The sequence below is a fragment of the Rana temporaria genome, chromosome 5 (assembly GCF_905171775.1).
Source record: "Rana temporaria chromosome 5, aRanTem1.1, whole genome shotgun sequence".
Classification (NCBI taxonomy): domain Eukaryota; kingdom Metazoa; phylum Chordata; class Amphibia; order Anura; family Ranidae; genus Rana; species Rana temporaria.
Window position 1 is genome coordinate 232,120,473 of NC_053493.1, and position 20,259 is coordinate 232,140,731.

At 39.4% G+C, this 20,259-nt stretch overlaps 1 protein-coding gene across 3 annotated transcripts in view; it reads right to left on the reverse strand.

Moving 5' to 3' along the window:
- The window catches only part of DROSHA (drosha ribonuclease III), a 478,288-nt gene that overhangs the window by 347,030 nt on the left and 110,999 nt on the right, over nucleotides 1–20,259 (reverse strand). For all 3 annotated transcript variants that reach the window (XM_040353574.1, XM_040353573.1, XM_040353575.1), the window contains 3 exons: nucleotides 9,617–9,697; nucleotides 7,617–7,703; nucleotides 589–675 (listed from right to left, as the gene is read on the reverse strand). In XM_040353574.1, the coding sequence (XP_040209508.1) occupies nucleotides 589–675; nucleotides 7,617–7,703; nucleotides 9,617–9,697 (255 nt within the window). The remainder of the gene's footprint in view (nucleotides 1–588; nucleotides 676–7,616; nucleotides 7,704–9,616; nucleotides 9,698–20,259) is intronic.

Genomic DNA, 20,259 nt, shown 5'->3' on the forward strand with positions numbered 1-20,259 from the left:
CAGACATGAACCAGATTGAACATCTCTGGAGAGATCTTAAAATGGCTGTGCACCAACACTCCCCATCCAACCTGATGGATTTTGACAGATTTTGCAAAGAAGAATGGAAGAAACTGCCTGAAAATAGGTGTGCCAAGCTTGTAGCATCATACTCCAAAAGGCTTGAGGCTGTAATTGGAGCCAAAAATCTTTTAACAAAGTATTGAGCAAAGGCTGTCAATACTTATGTACATGTGATTTTTTTTTTTGTTTTTTATTTTTAATACATTTGCAAAGATTTGAAACAAACTTCTTTCATGTTGTCATTATGGGGTATTGTTTGAAGAAATTTGAAGAAAATAATGAATTTAATACATTTTGGAATAAGGCTATAACAAACAAAATGCGGAAAAAGTGAAGCACTGTGAAGACTTTCCGGATACACTGTATTTAGCCATTACCTGTTTAATGTGTATGAGAAAAATGAAATAAATTGTTTATTTAAAAAAAAAAATAGTAGGTTGTTCAAATAATACTTTTAAAGGTAAAATACATGCATTCTAGCCGAAAATTCAATATATGCTCATTGAAATCATAAAGTATACTTACACTTGTGAGGGGTAAATGGGAGAACATAGAAAATCCCTCAAAGATGTATTCATGATCATCGTACTCTATAACAGTAGGTCGATCAGTCTAAAATAAAGAAAAAACACTTGATTATCATGAGGCTGTTTGGTGATCTTTAATTATCATTTCTCAAGGTGTCTGCAAAGTTACGTGTTGCCAGCAAGCTTTCAGAAAACAGGCAGAAAGTTGTAAAACATGTTAATCAGTCGTTTGTAGTTCACACTATTTACAACTAATGCATCCATAAAAGTTTCAGGCTTCTTTCCAGGTGATGTGGATGTCCAAACGCTGGGCCAAGGATCAAAAGAATGCAGTAAATGATAGACACTTTCTCTAATGCAGAGTGTGTCCGCTGCCAGCATCTGTCTCAGGGCAGCAGAAAGGTTAATTAGGGAGCAGCAGCAGAAAAATAAAATGTTGTCCACAAATTCTAATTTCACTTTAACCTGCTCTCTATATATCAACAAACCATTAGCAAGGATTGGTGAATAAATTAGCACTGAAACAAAACCCAGAGATAATTGGGAAGGTTCATTTAAGCTGCCAATTTGCAGGCATCACACAAATCAACAGAAAAAAATAAAATTGCAGGGAGGAAGGCATCAATCTTTTTTATGCCCATTCAAGAAACCTGTTAAATCCTCAATTGAAAGTGGAGAATTTACCTCCCTTGATGCATGCAAAAATACTTTGTGTGGCTCGTAACTCACAATGGCTTGGAACATCACAAGTACATGTCTAGAGGAAATGCCTTTCATACTGCATCAGCAAATAAATAAAACTCTGGAGTCATCGAGATGTTGTAACTCCTGGGTCTTGATATCCAGGGGAAAGAAGGTGAAACATCCATTAAATTGTAAAAACCTGAATCTTTTAAAACACTGTCAGTCATAGTCACCAGTTTACATTCAAAGATCAAATCAAAATTCTCTGCAGAGTTTCAGAAATGGGCTGACTTTTATACGTGACTTTAAAGAGGAAGTAAAGCTTCCTGTTTAATTGTAACTACAGGTAAGTCTATGATGAGGCTTACCTGTAGGTACAGTAAATATTTCCTAAACGTGCACCGTTTAGGAGATAATTACAGTTGTACTCATAAGTTTACATACCCTGGCAGAATTTATGATTTCTTGGCCATTTTTCAGAGAATATGAACGATGACACAAAAACGTTTCTTCCACTCATGGTTAGTGTTTGGCTGAAGCCATTTATGTTCAACTGTGTTTACCGTTTTTAAATCATATTGACAACAGAAACAAATGACCCAGAGTTTACATACCCTGGTGATTTTGGCCTGATAATACGCACACAAGTTGACACAAAGGGGGTTGAATGGCTATTAAAAGGTAACCACCCTCACCTGTGATCTGTTTTCTTGTAATTAGTGTTTGTGTCAATAAAAGGTCAATGAGTTTCTGACAGACCCTTGCATCTTTCATCCAGTGCTGCACTGACATTTCTGGATTCTGAGTCATGGGGAAAGCAAAAGAGTTGTGAAAGGATTTGCGGGGAAAAAGTAGTTCAACTGTATAAAACAGGAAACAATATATAAAAAGATATCCAGGGAATTGAGAATGCCAATCAGCAGTTTTCAAACTCTAATCAAGTGGAAAATGAGGTGTTCTGTTGAAACCAAACCACGGTCAGGTAGACCAACTAGAATTTTAATCAACAACTGCCAGGAAAATTGTTTGGAATGCAAAGAAAAACCGACAAATAACTTCAGGTGAAATACAGGACTCTCTGAAAACATGTGGTGTGGCTGTTTCAAGATGCACAATAAGAAGGCACCTGAAGAAAGATGGGATGCATGGTTGAGTCGCCAGAAGAAAGCCATTACTATGCAAATGCCACAAAGTATCCTGCTTACAATACATTAAACCAGGGTTTGACAAATTTGCTTGGAATCTAGGAGCCAGCTAAAAAAGTTAGGAGCCAGAAAACGTGCCCCGTCCCGCCAAGCTCGCGCGCAGAAGCGAACGCATACGTGAGTAGCGCTCGCATATGTAAATGGTATCTAAACCACACATGAGAGGTATAGCCGCAATTGGTAGAGCAAGATTCTAGCCATAGACCTCCTCTGTAACTCAAAACATGCAACCTGTAGCATTTTTTAAATGTCGCCTATGGAGATTTTAAAGGGTAAAAGTTTGTCCCCATTCCAGGAGCAGACGCAATTTTGAAGCGTGACCTGTTGGGTATCAATTTACTCGGTGTAACATTAAATTTCACAATATAAAAAAAAAATTGGGCTAGTAATTGTACAGCTTATATAACAGGGTAAACTTGCAAAGCATAATTTCTTCAGTGTTGTCACATGAAAAGATATAATAAAATATTTGGAGCAGGTGAGACTTTAAAATCACCACTTTATGTGTCCCTTGTGCTGGTGCAAGCTGTAATAGTGGAAATACAAAGTCCTCTGCCTGACCTCATACCCATCATCAAGAGTGCCGGCTATGCTTGCCCTTCTCCTTTATTCATAGGAGCTGTACTAAAGCTTCTATAAATGAAACGCAATCTATGAATGGAGGATGGGCAGGTGAATAAAAAGGTCTGCCTCCTTCATAGATCACTTTTTATTCATGAAAGTTACATAACAGAAGCTACGGGGGGGGGGTAAAGGGCAGGCATAGTTTGCCTGTCACAGATCCATCACTAATATTAACCCCCGCAGCACTGGGAGGGGGGCAAAAGACTTCAGATTTCCACTATGAGAGCCATCACCAGCACAAGGGACACTTTGCAATAATCCGGAATTCTTCCTAAAAAATATCAGTGCATTTACTGGCATGAGAAAGCGTGCAGCCACTCTGTGAACCTACAACCGTACAGCTGTACATCTGCAGTGTGAGATCCAAGGCACTGCAGCCTCTGTTAGTCTCAGTAGCTTTGCTGATATCACTATTGTACCACTCACTGTTCTTATTCCCTGAGACTCTGACAGAGGCTGGGCTACTATGAGGTAAACACCTGCCTTTACCAAAATGGCCACTCGGACACAGATAACACAGTGCAGAACAAGGCATGATAAGTAATGGAACAAAAAGGAAAGCTACAGGAAGGCCATAAGCAATACCAGTAACTAGTCCTTTGCTCTCTGTCTGCTTGACCCATGCAGTCAAGCAAATTTATTAGCAGTTTTAACACCAAATGAAATAGTTTATTAATGATCTGATATGCACCCCTTAACAAAGCATTAAATCACAGGCTCCTGCATTTATCACAGGCCAATCCATATTAACAGAGGCAATGCTTTCTCACTTCATCACAGAGCATTGTGCTTATATTTTAGAATGCATCAATGAATACCAAGGTACAGCTATTCGAGTTCCAGGTGTCTTAATATTAGTCTCCTCCACTTTCATGTACTAAAGTTTAATTTAAGTTCTATATTTATTATGTATTACTGTCCTGTGTGCGGAGTATAGAGATTCAGCTAGTACAGCTCTAACATGCATTCTACAGGTCAGACACCCATTGTCCGTTATCACTCTTTTAGGTGCATGTTTAATTTAAAGTCCCAACTTGCCTTCCAGCTTAATCGCTATACAGGGATGGACACACTGAACCTACAAGTCCTATGCCTTATTTAAAGTCCCAAATTTCTCTACCTCCCCTTCTTTCATGTCTAAGTTCTATATTTATATAAAAAAAAAGGAATACAACCCTAAACACAAAATGTAATGCAATGTGGCTTACCAATCATTACATATGGTGACTGCATTTGTTGTGTTTTTTATTCCCTCTGTTTTCACCTGGTGATCTAGCCAGGAACACATGAATATTATAGTACCCCCACTCTGGGGGTACAGTGGCATCTTTGGACATCAGCATTGGTAATCTGGGGGGGGGGAGGGGAGTGTTACATGTACTAGCACAGGGGTGTCAAACTCAATTTCATTGTGGGTCACATCAGCATTATGATTGTCATCAAAAAGGCCAGTTGTATCTGTAAGATTAGATGTCCAGCGCATTCCCTCATCTTATATTAGATGTCAAGAGCCACCCCACCATCAGAAGTCGAGTCCCCCACCCTCCCTTACATCACAGTGCACCCCCCCTTTCCTTATGCTGCTGCTGGGAAGAAGCTGTATGCATTGCTTGAAAGCAGAAAGTAAGGGTCTGGAGGAGGACCAGAGGAGGGCTGGAGCTCTCCTGCAGCTGCAGGAGAGGTGTGAGGGCCATATGAAATGGCCTGGATTCGGCTTGGGGGCCTTGTGTTTGACACCTGTGTACTAGCAGATTTGGATTAAAGCAAACACTTTATAAGCAGTTACAGCTTTTTTTTTTTTTTTCTTTGAGAAAAAATGTTGTACATAAATAAATAAAAGCTGACCATTTTAAGCACCCCTGTCAGTGGCAAATGGTTTGCATCATCCCTGAAACTGCTACATTTGCAAAAGAGCTTGTTCTTTCAAAAAAAGAAACGGACATATTGGCCAGATCACTGGGTGAAAACAAAGGAAAGAATGCCTAAAAAATGAAATAAAACAAATATAGCCACCACATCTAAGAACTGATAAGCTGAAACAAGATATGTATGCTTTTGAATTTAAAGGGACACTAAAGGCTCCCAATTAAAAAAAAAATAACAACAATGTTATACTTACCTTCACTGTGCAGCTTGTTTTGCACACAGTGGCCCCGATCCACATCTTCTGGGGTCCCTCTGTGGCTGTCTCGGCTCCTCCCCGCAAGAACTAACCCCCTTCATGGGAGCTCTCTCCCATGGTGGTTAGTTCTTGCGGGCGCGCTCCTGTGATACAGCCGGCGGCTATAGCCGCAGACAGTATCACTCAGTCCCGCCCCCCGCGTCATTGGATGTGATTGACGGCAGCGCGAGCCAATGGTTGCACTGCTATCAATCCATCTAATCAATGGGCAGGCTGAGTGGAGAAGAGGATTCGGGGGCGAGCGGAGCAGGTAAACAGGCTCAGGTAAGTAAAACAGGGGGGCTGTTTTTGCCAAGTTTTTTTTTTTCACCTTAATGCACCTTATTTTTTTCACCTTAAAAAAATTAAAAAATGTCCAGCGGTTTCCAACGGCATAATGCAATGCTTTCAACATACTTAATGGTATCTACTCAGACTCCTAATAAAGGATCCCCCAATTGAGATGCCATGCTTCTCTTAAATTGAATTACATGTGTTAACCTAAAAATTGAGGCCTTCACCTTTACAGAAAGGTGACCTTACACTGGACCCCCTCCCCATCCCCCTGGTCCTGCTGTACTGTAGTCCCACGATCCTACTCTGTCAAGGACAAGAATGTTGCTTCACCGGTCTGAGGATTTGTAATCTCCCACAGCTTAATCTTATTTCCGTACCTCTCAGCGTGTATGGACAAGAGACATTCTAATTGGTCAGCAACTTCACATGGATGGCACTGACCAACCAGAATCCATCTAGGCTGTCTTGTCAGCACAGCAAAGAGAGGAAAGAAAGCCAGGATGATTTTGAATCCCCGGACCGGTGAAGCGGTGTTACAGTCCCTGACAGAGGAGGATTGTGGGACTAAAGTACAGCAGATTTTCTGGGAAGGTGAATTTACATTTTAAATGTACACTACTAGACCCAGAACTGCTAGGTCTCTCTAAGCTTATACTACATATTGTACATTGTCTTTCTTGATTTAACTTGTCGGCCAAATGTTGCGATCATTGTTCTTTTTAATTGCATTCTCATAATAAAAATGTAATTAAAAAAAGATAGAATAAAATGTAATTAAAAAATAGATGGCAACGCTTTATGGAATAATCACTGTCAAACCCCAAAATATCCCAGCTGATGTCACCCTTTCTTTATACAGTAAAACAAACTTGGCTAACTCTCTGGGCAGACCAAAAATTCTACCAAATCACTCCTAGAGCCTTACAAACCCTAAACAACATGAGGTAAATAAAACACGGAACTTAATATTACAATCAACTGAAAATACTAAGAAGAACTATTCTGTACAACTGATATAATTAATATTATTTTATTCGTTATTCCTTTATTTTTCTATTTTCGGTAAAATTTTAAACCAACCCCCCTAAAGGATAGTTCCTTATGGTTCAAAAACGATGCTAGTAAAGTAGAAATGTATCCACACTTCCACTATAGCTGAAAAAATCTATATGTTTCTATGTGAATTATTAAGTTCAATCACAGAAAGTAACATATGAATACAAAGATGATCTGTTAATTGTGGGTTAAATATTAGTTTGTTTCTTGTTCTCATTTTTTTCTTGTGACTTTCAAATCCGAAACTCAATAAAAATATTGGAAAAAGAAAAACACACATTTAAGTTGTTTTAATGAATGCATATCTGGTTAAAAACGTTATCTTCTATATCTGCCTGAATTTATTTTTTATTTTATTTTGTATTACTATATATCTTAGCAATATCAGCGATAGGAATTAGTATGTATGGGATGAAAGGAAAAGGATACATTTTAGAAATCTCTTAAAGTGCATTAAATATTTATATTAGCAAACACACTCTAGTGTACACCGTGTAGGCCTTATCTTCACTTATACCAGTGTTTCTCAATTCCAGTCCTCAGGCCTCCCCAACAGGTCAGGTTTTCAGGATTTCCCTCAGATGAAAAGGCTGTGGTGATTACTAAGGCAGTGAAACTGATCAAATCACCTGTGCAAAATAATGGAAATCCTGAAAACCTGACCTGTTGGGGGGGGCCTGAGGACTGGAATTGAGAAACACTGACTTATACCAAGTTTTTCAGGGGCAGACAATTTTTGAAGGTCTGTTCTAGCTAATGTCCCTGTTTTTTTTTATAAAGTGCTCTGAAGCCCTGTGAGATGGTAATGTTTACAATGTGCTTTGGTTCCTCAGAACCCCCTGAAGAAATCATGGAAACTGTGCGTCTACAGTCAGGTTGGACAGTGAATGGGCAAAGTAAAGTAAATACATAAGAGTATATATTATATGTTATACACATTTTTTTTTTAAGACATAAACTAGAATTAGCTATACCAACAAAAACACAAAAGGTACTTACTAAGAAATTGGTTGGCGGGGATACGGTAATCCTGTAGTGAAAGAGACGTCCTGCATTGTTTGTCATGGGACGGCATGACTTGATTGACTAGAAAACAGGGGCAGAAAAAGATTTTTAACAAATTGCATTGCATAAGTATTACTTATCACTATAGAAACTGTTCTTGTAGTTAGTGAATATCTGAACTGTCCACAAAAATCAAACATATATTCTATTTGGATAGTAAATAACAGATATCTGCTGTGCAGTAGCAGTTTAAACAGATCCATCATCTGCAGCCTTTCGTAGCTCTTCAAACAAATAACATCTCAACAACTAAAAAAAAATATCTCACAGTTCAAAACCTACAGTTTTTCTGTATTATTATCTCTGACTCTATTAATATTCGCCTGCGTGTGAACTATCAGTGTATGTTATCAGGCCTAATCCCTACTCAGGGAAAGCCTCAGCAAGTTCATTCGAAATTGAACTTTGTTCACGTTCATGTTGGAAAAAAAAAGTATTTTGAAAAAAAAATTAAAAAAAAAAAATCTGCTTGAGATATTTACTGGCTTGCTGGGAAGATTAAAGATTTAAGCACTATTTGCATCAAGTGGACACAAGCACGGATTGTACTTTAGGAAGATTTTGGCACACTGTCAATATATGGACACTTGTGGTATGTTACGATTTTTCATTTTCTTACTGGCATGTTTACTATAATGATATTTTGGTTGCACTTCAAGATATAATATGGTCAGTAAGCATATGAGACACAGCAGCGGCGCCATTGGCTCTCGCTGCTATCAAAGTCACTGGTCAATCAGGAGACAGAGGGGGCAGGTCTCGGCTTCATGTCTGAATGGACACAGGAAGCTTTGTCCCGTCTTGGGTGCCCCCATAGCAAGCCGCTTGCTGCGGGGGCACTAAACAGAAGGGAGGGGCCAGGAGCACAGAACAGGGACTCTAGAAGAGGGGGATCCGGGCTGCTCTGTGCAAATCCACTGTGCATAGGTGGTAAGTTTAACAGGTCTGTTATTTTATAGGAAAAAACAAAACAAGACTTTACAATTACTTTAATTCTACAGTCCGACGTCACATGAAACTTCACATGTAAAATCTGGCTGAACTGGATTATTGAGTAGGAGTTCTGACTTCTGACTGGCAAAGCTGCAATGCTGGTTAAAAATCAGCTTCTGCTCACCGAGTAGACCCACTTGTTTCCTGGATCTGCTCTTTAAGTAGAAGGTAAAAGATTTATTTCCATTCTGGGTAGCGTAAAGGGTGTTTTTTTTTTTTTTTTTGGGGGGCATCTGTGTCCATTGGGAATCCCATTGGGGGATTTTACTTGTATTCCTGCTCTGGTGACAACCCAGAAATTCCAATTTGCTTTCACCTTCACTCTCGGTGATAACAGTAAACAGGACAAATACAGATAGTAAAATTCCATAACAGGGGCACAGACTGCTATAAAAAATCTGCCGGATGTTCTATTCTCTCTCCACGCTTTCCAAAAAGTACCGGTAAAAGAAAAAAGTATTGCCTTTACTTTAGAACTTGAGGTGATTGTAGCCATATTAGTGCACTTGCAACAGAAACAATTGAGCACTGTCCATGATACTTTTTTATTTACACCAACATACCATTTTTCAGCTTTCGGGGTAATGACCCCATTTTCAATGTGTACTGCTGGGACCTTGAAGAAGGGAACATACCCCCAAAACTTGTCTTGAAAAATGTAATGTCAGTGCAAATAAAAAAGTATCACCAAACGTGTTCAATTGTTTCTTTACTTTAAAGAAATACAGAGGATTTTTTTTTTTTTGCTATTACAGAAAAATAAACATGTTTTTGTACTCTATAGCAGCATAAAGTGTCTTCCCTGAAGTGAGATTGAGTGATGTGACACAGGGAACATAGAGCGGTGACATGAAAACATACATCAGTCAAAAAATGCTTTATTGTTTTTCTTTCTTTTTTTTAAAAGGCAACAGAAACTAGTTATGAGGGACTGCATTTACCTCTTCTCCAGGATAAAAGCTGTGACGGATTCCTGTATTTCTGGCTTTAATGCTGCACTTACACAGGGGGCCATCATTCATCTGACAAAAGAAAACACGTGTTCATGGCTAGCAATAATTCAGACAGCAATTTACATCATCTATCCCTGCTGAACACACCCCATGATATTCAATGGGATCATTAGGAATTTTCAGGTGTATGGAGCAAAAAAACTAAAAATTATAAATAAATCCTTCCTATTAGTCACACAATTAAGATATTAACTTATAGTGAATTGATGTTGTCATCATCTTTTAAGGACACAGGCACAGACACTTTTAAGGACAAATAACAGTGGTGATTATGTTAAACAGCTATCACATTTAGAATGAGTCTTGCTCTTGATTGGCTGGCCAAAGTATTAATTTCAGAAAATGCATATATGTGTGTTTGTGTGATTTTAAAAACATATCACAGAAATAAAAGGATTTAAATATAATGTAATCTACTCAGAATGAGAATCGTTGGTGTGCAGTAATCTATAGCAACAAAAGGTTTAGTGCAGTCACGCTTAGACAAAAGTCAGTGTCTGTCTGACTTTGGCAACTATACATCATTTATTTTTGTGCTGTGCCATTAAACAAAGCCTTTATTCCTCTTATGTATTTAGGAGTAGTGTATCTTTCAAAAACATGAGCAATTCAAACTGAATATATGATGAAAAAACATATAAAAGAGTAAAATCACATTTCAACATGATCAAGTGACAAAATTATTCTTAAAACTGTTATTTTCCTATTAAAAGTTGAACTTGGTCCCATCTGCTTCTGCACCCCGTTTGTTCAGTGTTGTCAACCATCAAAATAAAGGACCAATTGGGAAGCAGTAGGAAGCAAGAAAATTACACTTTTACCAGAAATTTCAAAGGTGTACTTTCATATAAAAAATATGTATAAAATCATTTTTTTTTTTAGCTACTAAATATTATAAAATTCTGTTTCAACTGTCACTAACATTATGTATTTAGTTATGACAAGCACAGTCTGAACTGTCAGAGTCTGTGTCAAATTTACTGTATAGCAATTTTTACTACAATTTGTATCATATATAAAATCTCTGAACCATCGGGCTTGCTATTCAAAAGTACATTTTTTGTGCTTACCAAAAAATATTTTTCTTTGAATCCATTGTGGGGCACGGGAATTCAAAAATAGTTGGGTTATACTGTCACCTACAGGGAGTTGGGACACTGGAAAAATGAAAAATTGCAAGTCAAACAGGTAAACCACCTAATAATTGATCAACAATGGGATGCAATCAATAGAAAAAAAATGGGACAAGTCACCAGGAAAAGAGAACCCTAGAGGGAACCTTGGACAAAACACACATCCATAGAAGACCAACAAAAGGCCCAGGCCTTACACTCACAACCTTTACGATTCTAGGAAGAGAGGTTGCATAATAAAAATGAGTTTGACCAGCCAAGCAATGAATCCTCATCACAGCATATCCCAAAAGGATGGCTAAGAATTGCCAGAGACGGGAAGAGAACTAAAAAGTACCAACCCTGAAGTCAGCATAACTGAAAGAAGAGGGGAGGGTACAGAAGAGGTACCTCTACAAGGGTAGGCAGGGATGAAGAGTATACCACAACCCCAGATTGGTGCAAGGAACACCAGAAAAAGAGGATGAGCAAAAATCATGTACGTAAACACCTGGGGGTGTTTCTGAAGAAACACCTTGGACAGAGAACATAGTTCTAAGAACCTCCTGATCTGTCCCAATCCAACAAATAATCCATATAAATGGAGTGAGGGGCAGGAACCTATGCTGCACTGCTAAGAACATTCATCTGACTAAGAACTGGGAAAGGGATTTGGAGGAAATTCTTCAAGATGTTACAGATCAGCAATGGGAAAGGGATTTGGAGGAAATTCTTCAAGATGTTACAGATCAGCAATGGAAAGAGGACCTATCTCTAGATGACCACGTTCCAAAAAAATATGTATTCTATCCTTAAGGGAGTGAGAATTGCAGTGTGCCTGCCTGCTGAAAATCTAATAAAGGACACAGACTTCCAGCAATGATTGTTTTCCTGCCATACAAGAATTAGGCAGCACCCATGTGCACAAATGTCTCCCTTTAAGGTGGAAACTACTGCTTGTGGAGAGCCAGATGTACTGTCTCTAAGGAAGGCTAGAAAAAACTCATTTTAAAATGTGTCCAACCTCAAAGGACACTAGCTAAAAAAAAAGCTAAGGCATGCTGGGTAGAAAAGTGGTTATATGAGGGCTGTTTTATGATTTTTGTACAGTGTCCCAAACTACTGTAGATTGCAGTATAACCTAAACACTTCTGAATCTGTGTGTCCCTCAATGGGCAGGAAAGAAAGTCTTTTTACAAGGACATTTACAAAATCAGGAAAAATTATGCTGTTCAACAATGATGTCACATACACACACAGAACTGATATGACTTGTTTACATTCCTTTGGTGAAGAAAAAGTGGAATACATGGAAAATATTTGTCAGGTCACCTGTGGCCAGGTGACAAGTGCACCTGGGGTCAGGGATGCACCACAGGGTAGTGAACCCTATGGCCGTCTGCTGCGATCAGAGAGAAAGCATGAGCCCAAGATTCCCCAGGGCGCGGAGTCTAAGACCCAGCTTTGTGTTCACCAGAGCCTCTGGTGGTGAGGATGGCATTCGCCGCAGCTGGATCCAGGTCGCGACCCCTGGGGTCCCCAAGGTCACGCTCTCCGGGGAGAGAGGGGAAGCAGCAACCAGGACAAGCAATAGTGATGGGTAAGCCAAGGTCAGGGCAACATGCAGACAAGGGTAACTGAGGGACAGGCAAAAGGTCAGGGTCACAGGCAAACAGGAGAAGTCAGGGACGAGCTAAAAACGGTACACAGGAAGGTAATCGTAGCACACTGCAGATAGGAACTAAAGCTTAAAACACGGTTGAACAGCAAAGCAGACTAGCATTGCAGTTGGTAATATAGGCTTCCTGGGATGGCCTGGGGTGGAGCCATACAGGGAGGAAGGTGATAAAAGACAGCCAGAAAGAGGGTCAGGCCTCTAATGAACACATGAGACAGGTAAGCTGCCAGACTTTATTGCATATCCATGACAATATTTTATATTGTCATGTAATATACATGTAAGCTCAGTGACCAAATAACTAAGAGTAAATATATTTGATTTACCATTATCACTCAATTTCAGAAGAGAAAGAAAGCTTCCTGCTTCTTAACTACCTTTACATCTGTTGCATTATCTGTGATGTAGATACTGTTACTTTCCACCTAAATATATTTAAAATGAGGTCATGCCAAAAATATTTTCTTATCAGGGGGTTTAAAAAAAAAAAAAAAAAATGATCAACTGTTCTAAATTCCAGAAAGCTGCTGGCAAGTCGAAAATGAGATATGTGGTCATAGGAAAATGATGTAAAACTCAAATTAAGGCAAATTGAGCAAGTTACTATTATTCCGAGAACATCAAACTGTTTTTGCTGCAATGCTCAAAAACTCACACTGGTAATACCGCACCCACAAATTTGCAATGAGAATACATGGTCTGAACTCTACTCACTGAAATAGTCATTAAATGTCAAAACAAAAAAACACATTATAGGGTCCTAAAAGTGTTTTTTTAGTTGAGTCTTGAAGGATGTATTTTTTTTTTTTTTAAGTTCTGAAATTCCTGTGAGGTCTCGCTATATTATGAGGGACTCACCACACAATGGGACTGTATAAAAATAATATATATATATATACATATATATATATATTTTTTTAGTTATCTTTTTATATGGCACAGAATACTACTCTGAGGCCTCGTACAGACGACCGAACATGTCTGCTGAAACTGGTCCGCTGACCAGTTTCAGCAGACATGTTCGGTCATGTGTACGGCCGACCGGACAGGTTTCCAGCGGACATTTGTCCACCCGACCGTTTTCGAGCGGACACATGTTTCTTAGCATGCTAAGAAACATGTCCGCTAAAATCCTGTCCGTCGGACATGTTCGGTCGTCTGTACAGACTCACCGTACATGTCCGAGCGGCCGCCATCCCTCGCATGCGTCGAATCACTTTGACGCATGCGTGGAAGCATTGACCTTCCAGCGTCGCGCACGTTGCCGCATCATCGTCGCAGCGACGGCGCGGACACGTCACTGCGCTGTCTGTCCGCGCGGATTTCTGTCTGATGGTGTGTACAACCATCAGACAGAAATCTCCGAGGGGACATGTCCGTTGAAAACGGTCCGGCGGACCGTTTTCAGCGGACTGTCCCCTCGTCTTTACGAGGCCTTACACACTCACAGCAGCTTGTTCAAAGAGCCCTCCCTGTCATAAAATAGTTTTCCTTTCTGCTTGGTAGTTTAGGGTGCTCCTGCCCACCTTTGCATGATCAGCAAGTTCTGTTACGATTTCTAGAATATAAATATGTACAAAAAATCCAAAAGGATGAGGGGGCTCACAGCAGACTGAGTTCATGAAATTAAACAGTCAAATGGTTTAAAGTGGTTGTAAACCTCTGACATAAAAAAAAAATAAACAAAGCATATATCCTACTATAGTGTGTACATGCCTCAACCCAAAGCACTAAGTGAGATTTTTGTCATCTAGTTCTCGGCTATCTGCAGGACTTAGCCCCCTTTAACATCTAAAAGGCTGAGTCCTGACACTGTGGTCTATTTACGCGATTCTGTTATCCACAGTATATCTGCTCTCCTGCGTCCTCTCTGTCCCCCTCCCTGCCTGTCTGCCTTCACCAGTTCCCCCCCCCCCCTTCATACCTGCAGCCAAGTCATGTTTTCCCCTCTGTACCATAACAAGCGTCCCTGTGCCTGTGTAATGTAAAAAATCTTACGATCTGTACCTATATGAGCTCCACTCGGGGTGCTTAACTGACACACGGTTCTCTCTCTTCTCCCCAGCTGATGTCAGTGGAACTGCTCAGCCCTGCCCACTGCAGCTGTGAGCTGGAGAGTGAAGAGAGCTGACAAGTAAGCTGAGAGACCGGAGCGGAGCTCATATAGGTACAGATCAGAAGATTTTTTTTTACATTACACAGGCAGAGGTAATTTCTTACTATGGTACAGATTTAGCTGGAGTGGGTTAACAACCCTTTAACCATCAAACCTTGCAAAAATAAAAAATAAATTGGGTAAAAACACATTAAAGTTTGTGTCTAATAAAGTTTCTGAATGTTACTCTTAATTAAAAGAGGAAATCCTTGCAAATGTTCTTGTTTACACAGTGTTAACATGAACATGGAACTCATGCAAAATAAACTTGTAGCAATTTTTTCCCCAATTATGAATGCAGAAATCTTGGATAATAAAATGAAATACATAAAACAAGTCAGAATTTATATTAAAGTACTTGAACAACTATTAACATTCATTTTAGGAGAATTACTGAATCTTACTGGCACGTTTTCAGTGCTATAAAATAGCAATTTTCTCATTATCGTACATTTAGAAGGTACTTCTTATAAATAAGGGAAATGAGATTCATTACACAGTGTAATCTTAACTTAACAGTTTTGCAAAAAGTGTTTTTAAGTACTAAATTAAAATCAAAACAATTATGTACCAAAACATTTTAGTAGAGAAAAAAATAATTTTTTTTAGGTGAAAACAGCATACTGACATACAGGACTGAAATACAGATTCACATAAAATCAGTATTTCCAGTGGCACAAAAGAGAGTGTGTCATGCCCCGTACACACGATCGGACCTTTGTCAGACCAAAAGAACATCTAAACTTCAACAGAATTCCTCGGAATTTTAAATAATGCGATGGGACATACACACTATCGGAATTTCTGATGGAAAAAGTCAGTCGGTTAATGAGTACAATAGAAAAGGAAGGTGCTGTGGTACTGATCCCTGCAGTCTATATTATTCACAACTAACCTCTGAACTCTGTGTTACTTACTCATGACCCCTGAGTTACATACTACTGACCCCTGCATTCCATTCTGCATTATTTACTCCTGACCCCTGTACTCAGCATTACATACAACTGACCTCTGCATTTTGTGTTATACACTCCTGACCCCTGCACCTCGCAATACTTCTTTGTGATCCCTGCAATCTGCTGACCCCTTCACTCTGCAATATGTATTCCCAAACCCTGCATTCTGTAATACTTGTTAGCCCTGCATTATGCAATACTCACTCCTGACCCCTACATGCCACAATACTTATTTACGATCCCTGCAATTTGTTTATATATTCCCAACCCCTGCAACTCTGCAATAATTACTCCAGATGCCTGAATGCTGCAATACTTACTCCCAACCCCTGCACTTTGCAATCTGTATTCCCAAACCCTGTATTATGTAATACTTCTGACCTCTGCAATACGTACTCCTGTCCCCTGCATTCTGCAATATCCACTTGTAGTACCTGCACTCTGTGTTACCTTTGTCCTGACCCATGCACTGTGTGTTGCTTGCACCTAAACCCTTTTACTTACTTCTGACCTCTGCACTCTGTGTTATTTACTACTGGCCTTACATCAAGCTGCTTAACCACTTGATGCCCGCCCACCGTCAAATGACGAAGGGACGGTGCGGCTCTCGTTCTGGGCGGACATCATATGACGGCACACACGAACCGCCGCTCCCAAACGACTTCGGGGGCACGCAGCACCATGTTGCTAGGACACTGCGCAACCCTGATCTCTGTAAAGAGCCACTGACGCAGCTCTTTAACCATGTAATCAGATGTGTCCGATTACAGCTGGTCACATGTAAATACAGGAAGTGTCGTTAATCAGCTCATCTTACACTGGCAAGAGAATGTGGCGAGGAGAGCCAATCAGAGCCATCTCCTTGCAGGGGAGAACAGGACATGTAATCATGGCATTGTTCATCAGTGCCCTGATTCCAGTAAAGCCCCAGAAGTGCCACCAATCTGTGTCCATAAGTGCCAATCAATGCCCATGAGTGCCACCAATGATACAAATCAGTGTCCATCAGACACAAATTGATGCTCATTACTGGTGCCAGTCAGTGCTGCCTTTTAATGAGTGCTGCCCATCATTTCCCATCATTGCCACCTATCAGTGCCCATTAGTGTGGCATAATAGTGCCTCTTGAGTGTCACCTAACCAGTGCCCATAAGTGCCACCTCATCAGAGCCCATTAGTGAAGAAGAAAAAGTACTATTTACAAAAATTTACTGACAGAAACTGAAGAAAATAAAAAGATTTTTTCAAAATTTTTGTTTGTTTTTTTGATTTCTGTATTAAAGGGGTTGTAAAGGATTTTTTTTTCCCCCTAAATAGCTTCCTTTACCTTAGTGCAGTCCTCCTTCACTTACCTCATCCTTCCATTTTGCTTTTAAATGTCCTTATTTCTTCTGAGAAATGCTCACTTCCTGTTCTTCTGTCTGTAACTCAACACCGTAATGCAAGGGTTTCTCCCTGGTGTGGAGAAAGCCTCATGAGGGGGGAGGGGCGAGCAGGCAAGTCAGGACACTCTACTTTGCAGATAGAGAAAGGAGCTGTGTGTTAGTGGGCATCCTGACACTTCTGCTCGCCCCCTCCCCCCTTAAGAGGCTTTCTCCACACCAGGGAAAAAGCCTTGCATTACAGTGTTGAGTTACAGACAGAAGAACAGGAAGTGAGCATTTCTCAGAAGAAATAAGGACATTTAAAAGCAAAATCGATGGATGAGGTAAGTGAAGGAGGACTACACTAAGGTAAAGGAAGCCATTTAGGGGGAAAAAAAATTCCTTTACAACCCCTTTAATACAGAAATCATATATATATATATATATTTTAAATAAACTAGCTCCTACAGTTTTTTTGGAGGAATATATAATAATCTGGTGCCCTCTTGAGATTCTTAGAGACACTTTTCTTATATTTGCTTTATATAACATCAGTCGTATACCTTAGACACCATGACCAATTTACAAAAGCTGGAGCAAAGACGACTGGAGCAGCTGCCCATAGCAACCAATTACATATTGTGCTTAATTTGAAAGTTAAAGCATTATTTGCTATTGGCAAGCGTTCCACTTTTGCTTCTTTGATCCATTTGATGTAAACCAGCCCCATTAAGTAGAAAATATACTTGCCTCTACACTAAGTTATGTCTTGGCACTTGTCGTTTTCGAATCTCAGATGCCTTTGATCTTGTTACATGAATTGCCAGTTTTTAAACTGGAAATTATTTTCATTTTTTTTTTTAAACACACAATAACATATAAACGGTAATTACTGCAGTAAATTAACACATAGCAGATGTTGCTTGTATATTATATATAGGTTATATCACACAAGATCAGTTGCCAAAAAAATTCCTCAAAATTAGCAGAAGGAACCTTAGAAAGTATTATTTTACCAAAAGAACAGATGATGGTTGTAACAGACTCCCAGCTTATGCAGAGTTAAAAAAAGAAAGAAAAGAAAGAAAGAAGAATCTAAAAAAATAAATAAAAAAAAAGGAGAAAACTCAACCTCCCACTTTTCTGGGTTTATATAGAGAATCTGATCTAATTAACAATCGGTAAGTTTTTGTTTTTTTAAGAGGCATTTAACAAAACATTTACAAAGTTACAAACTAACAGGCATTTCAATCTAAAAACCTAAAGAATGCACCACTAAAGAAATAATGTATTTGTAAGATCAAATAAAATGGCACCAAAGAAACCATAAATCATATCCATGGTCAAAGTTGAAAATCACATTTCTTAATTTTCGCATTGTATTTCAAACATTTCTAGCCTATTCCTATTAATCTGAATGATCTTGAAGTTTGTAAACTTGAATTAAAAAGAGCCCCACGGATTTATTTCCTTGAATTCTGTGACACAAATTTATGATGCACTGTGCGTAGGCACTGCTGTGTCGCACATTTCACAGAGCCTGCCTTCTGAACTACAGCGGTGTTGGGAGAAGGAGTTTCAGGAGGCAGAGTCAGTATGATAAGCACTGCTTGCAAGCAGCAAGGTACTATAGAATCCTTAGAAATTGAACGTCAACAGCAGAGGAGAAGCTGCAAAACATGTCGGGAATCCAGGAAGCTTTGGTCAGCAGACACGCAGCACTCACAACATGAAAGGATATTTTTCAAGTAATTATATAAGAGTTTCAAAATTAACTATTGTTCGTATTGCCATTACAATGCTGATGTTATACAAATTAAGTGTATGCTGTGACCACAGCACTCCTTTTAAGTGGTTGTTAAGCCACTCAATAACCTTGCTACAATCCCCCCCCCCCCCCCTCGCTATATGAAATAATGTCCCCAGAGCATGCATTTAAAAAAAATGCTGCTGCGTACCTCCTTTTAGGTACATGACTGTACGCCTCTCTCCTCTCATGATCTGACAGCAAAGTGGGAGGAGCTGGGAAACCCCCACTGACATTAGCAAGGAGGAGCAGAGGAAAAAAGGAGAGAGGCGGCCAGTCACGTCAAGTCACGTGAGCGTCTGGAAAATAAGGTACACAGCGGCATTTAAAATAAAAATGCATACACTGGGGACATTAACTCCTATAGCAGAGGGGATTGCAGCAAGGTATTGCATTATCATAACAGCAGAATAGGGGGCTCAGGAGTGGACAGAGCTGACAGGTAGGGGGAGGGGAGGGGGGAGAGCAGACGACAGAGGCGCGTATACTGACCATGGTCTCAGGGCACAATTATAAACCATGGTCAGTTTACAGGGGGGTGGGTATAGCCACTCAAGTTCAGCAAGCTATTTTAGTTTATACAGGGGGCCAAATTACACAGCAAAAGCACTGTGCTGTATAATATGCTTTAAGGAAACAGGATTTTATATATATATATATATATATATATATATATATATATATATATATATATATATATATATATATATATATATATATATATATATATATATATATATATATATTTTTTTTTTTTTTTAGGGCAACAAACACTTTAATACAGATGCAAGGTTGTGGTGGGGTTGTCCACAGCTTAACATAGTTCAAGAGGTCTGACATCAAGACATCATAGTTTGGAGATGAAAGCCTCAAATACGTGCATTAAAAATCATCCTATAAAAATACACTAACAAAGCCATAAATCATCTTCTGAAATGAGGCCACATGACCTGGCTTGTTTTTTTTTTTAAAGGGGAGTTCCACCCACAATTTCACTTTTTAAATATAAATACCCCTGTAATACACAAGCTTAATGTATTCTAGTAAAGTTAGTCTGTAAACTAAGGTCCGTTTTGTTAGGTTGTTACAGCATTTAAATAGTTTATAATCTAGAAATAGACCGTGGCCATCTTAAGTGTGGGCATCATGAAGCCAGACTGTATGACTTCCTGGATTTCAGCTCTGCATATCTCGCACATGCTCAGTGCACAAGCAATGTAATAGGTTTCAGTCAGGTTTGCAAGGACTACTGGGAAACATGATGCCTATCCCAGAAACCCTTGCAAATAGCCTAGGCAAATAAGGAGGAGGAAGTAATGAAGGACTACAAAATAAAGGTATTTACAAGCAACAAATTAAATAAAAATTGTCCATTCTGAACACTATGAGATTAGAGCATGCAGCACAGACAAACATAAAAAAATGGGTGGAACTCCACTTTAAGTAGCCTAGGAGAAGAGATTGCTGCACAGGCTTGTGTTGGTAACATGTTATGTAGT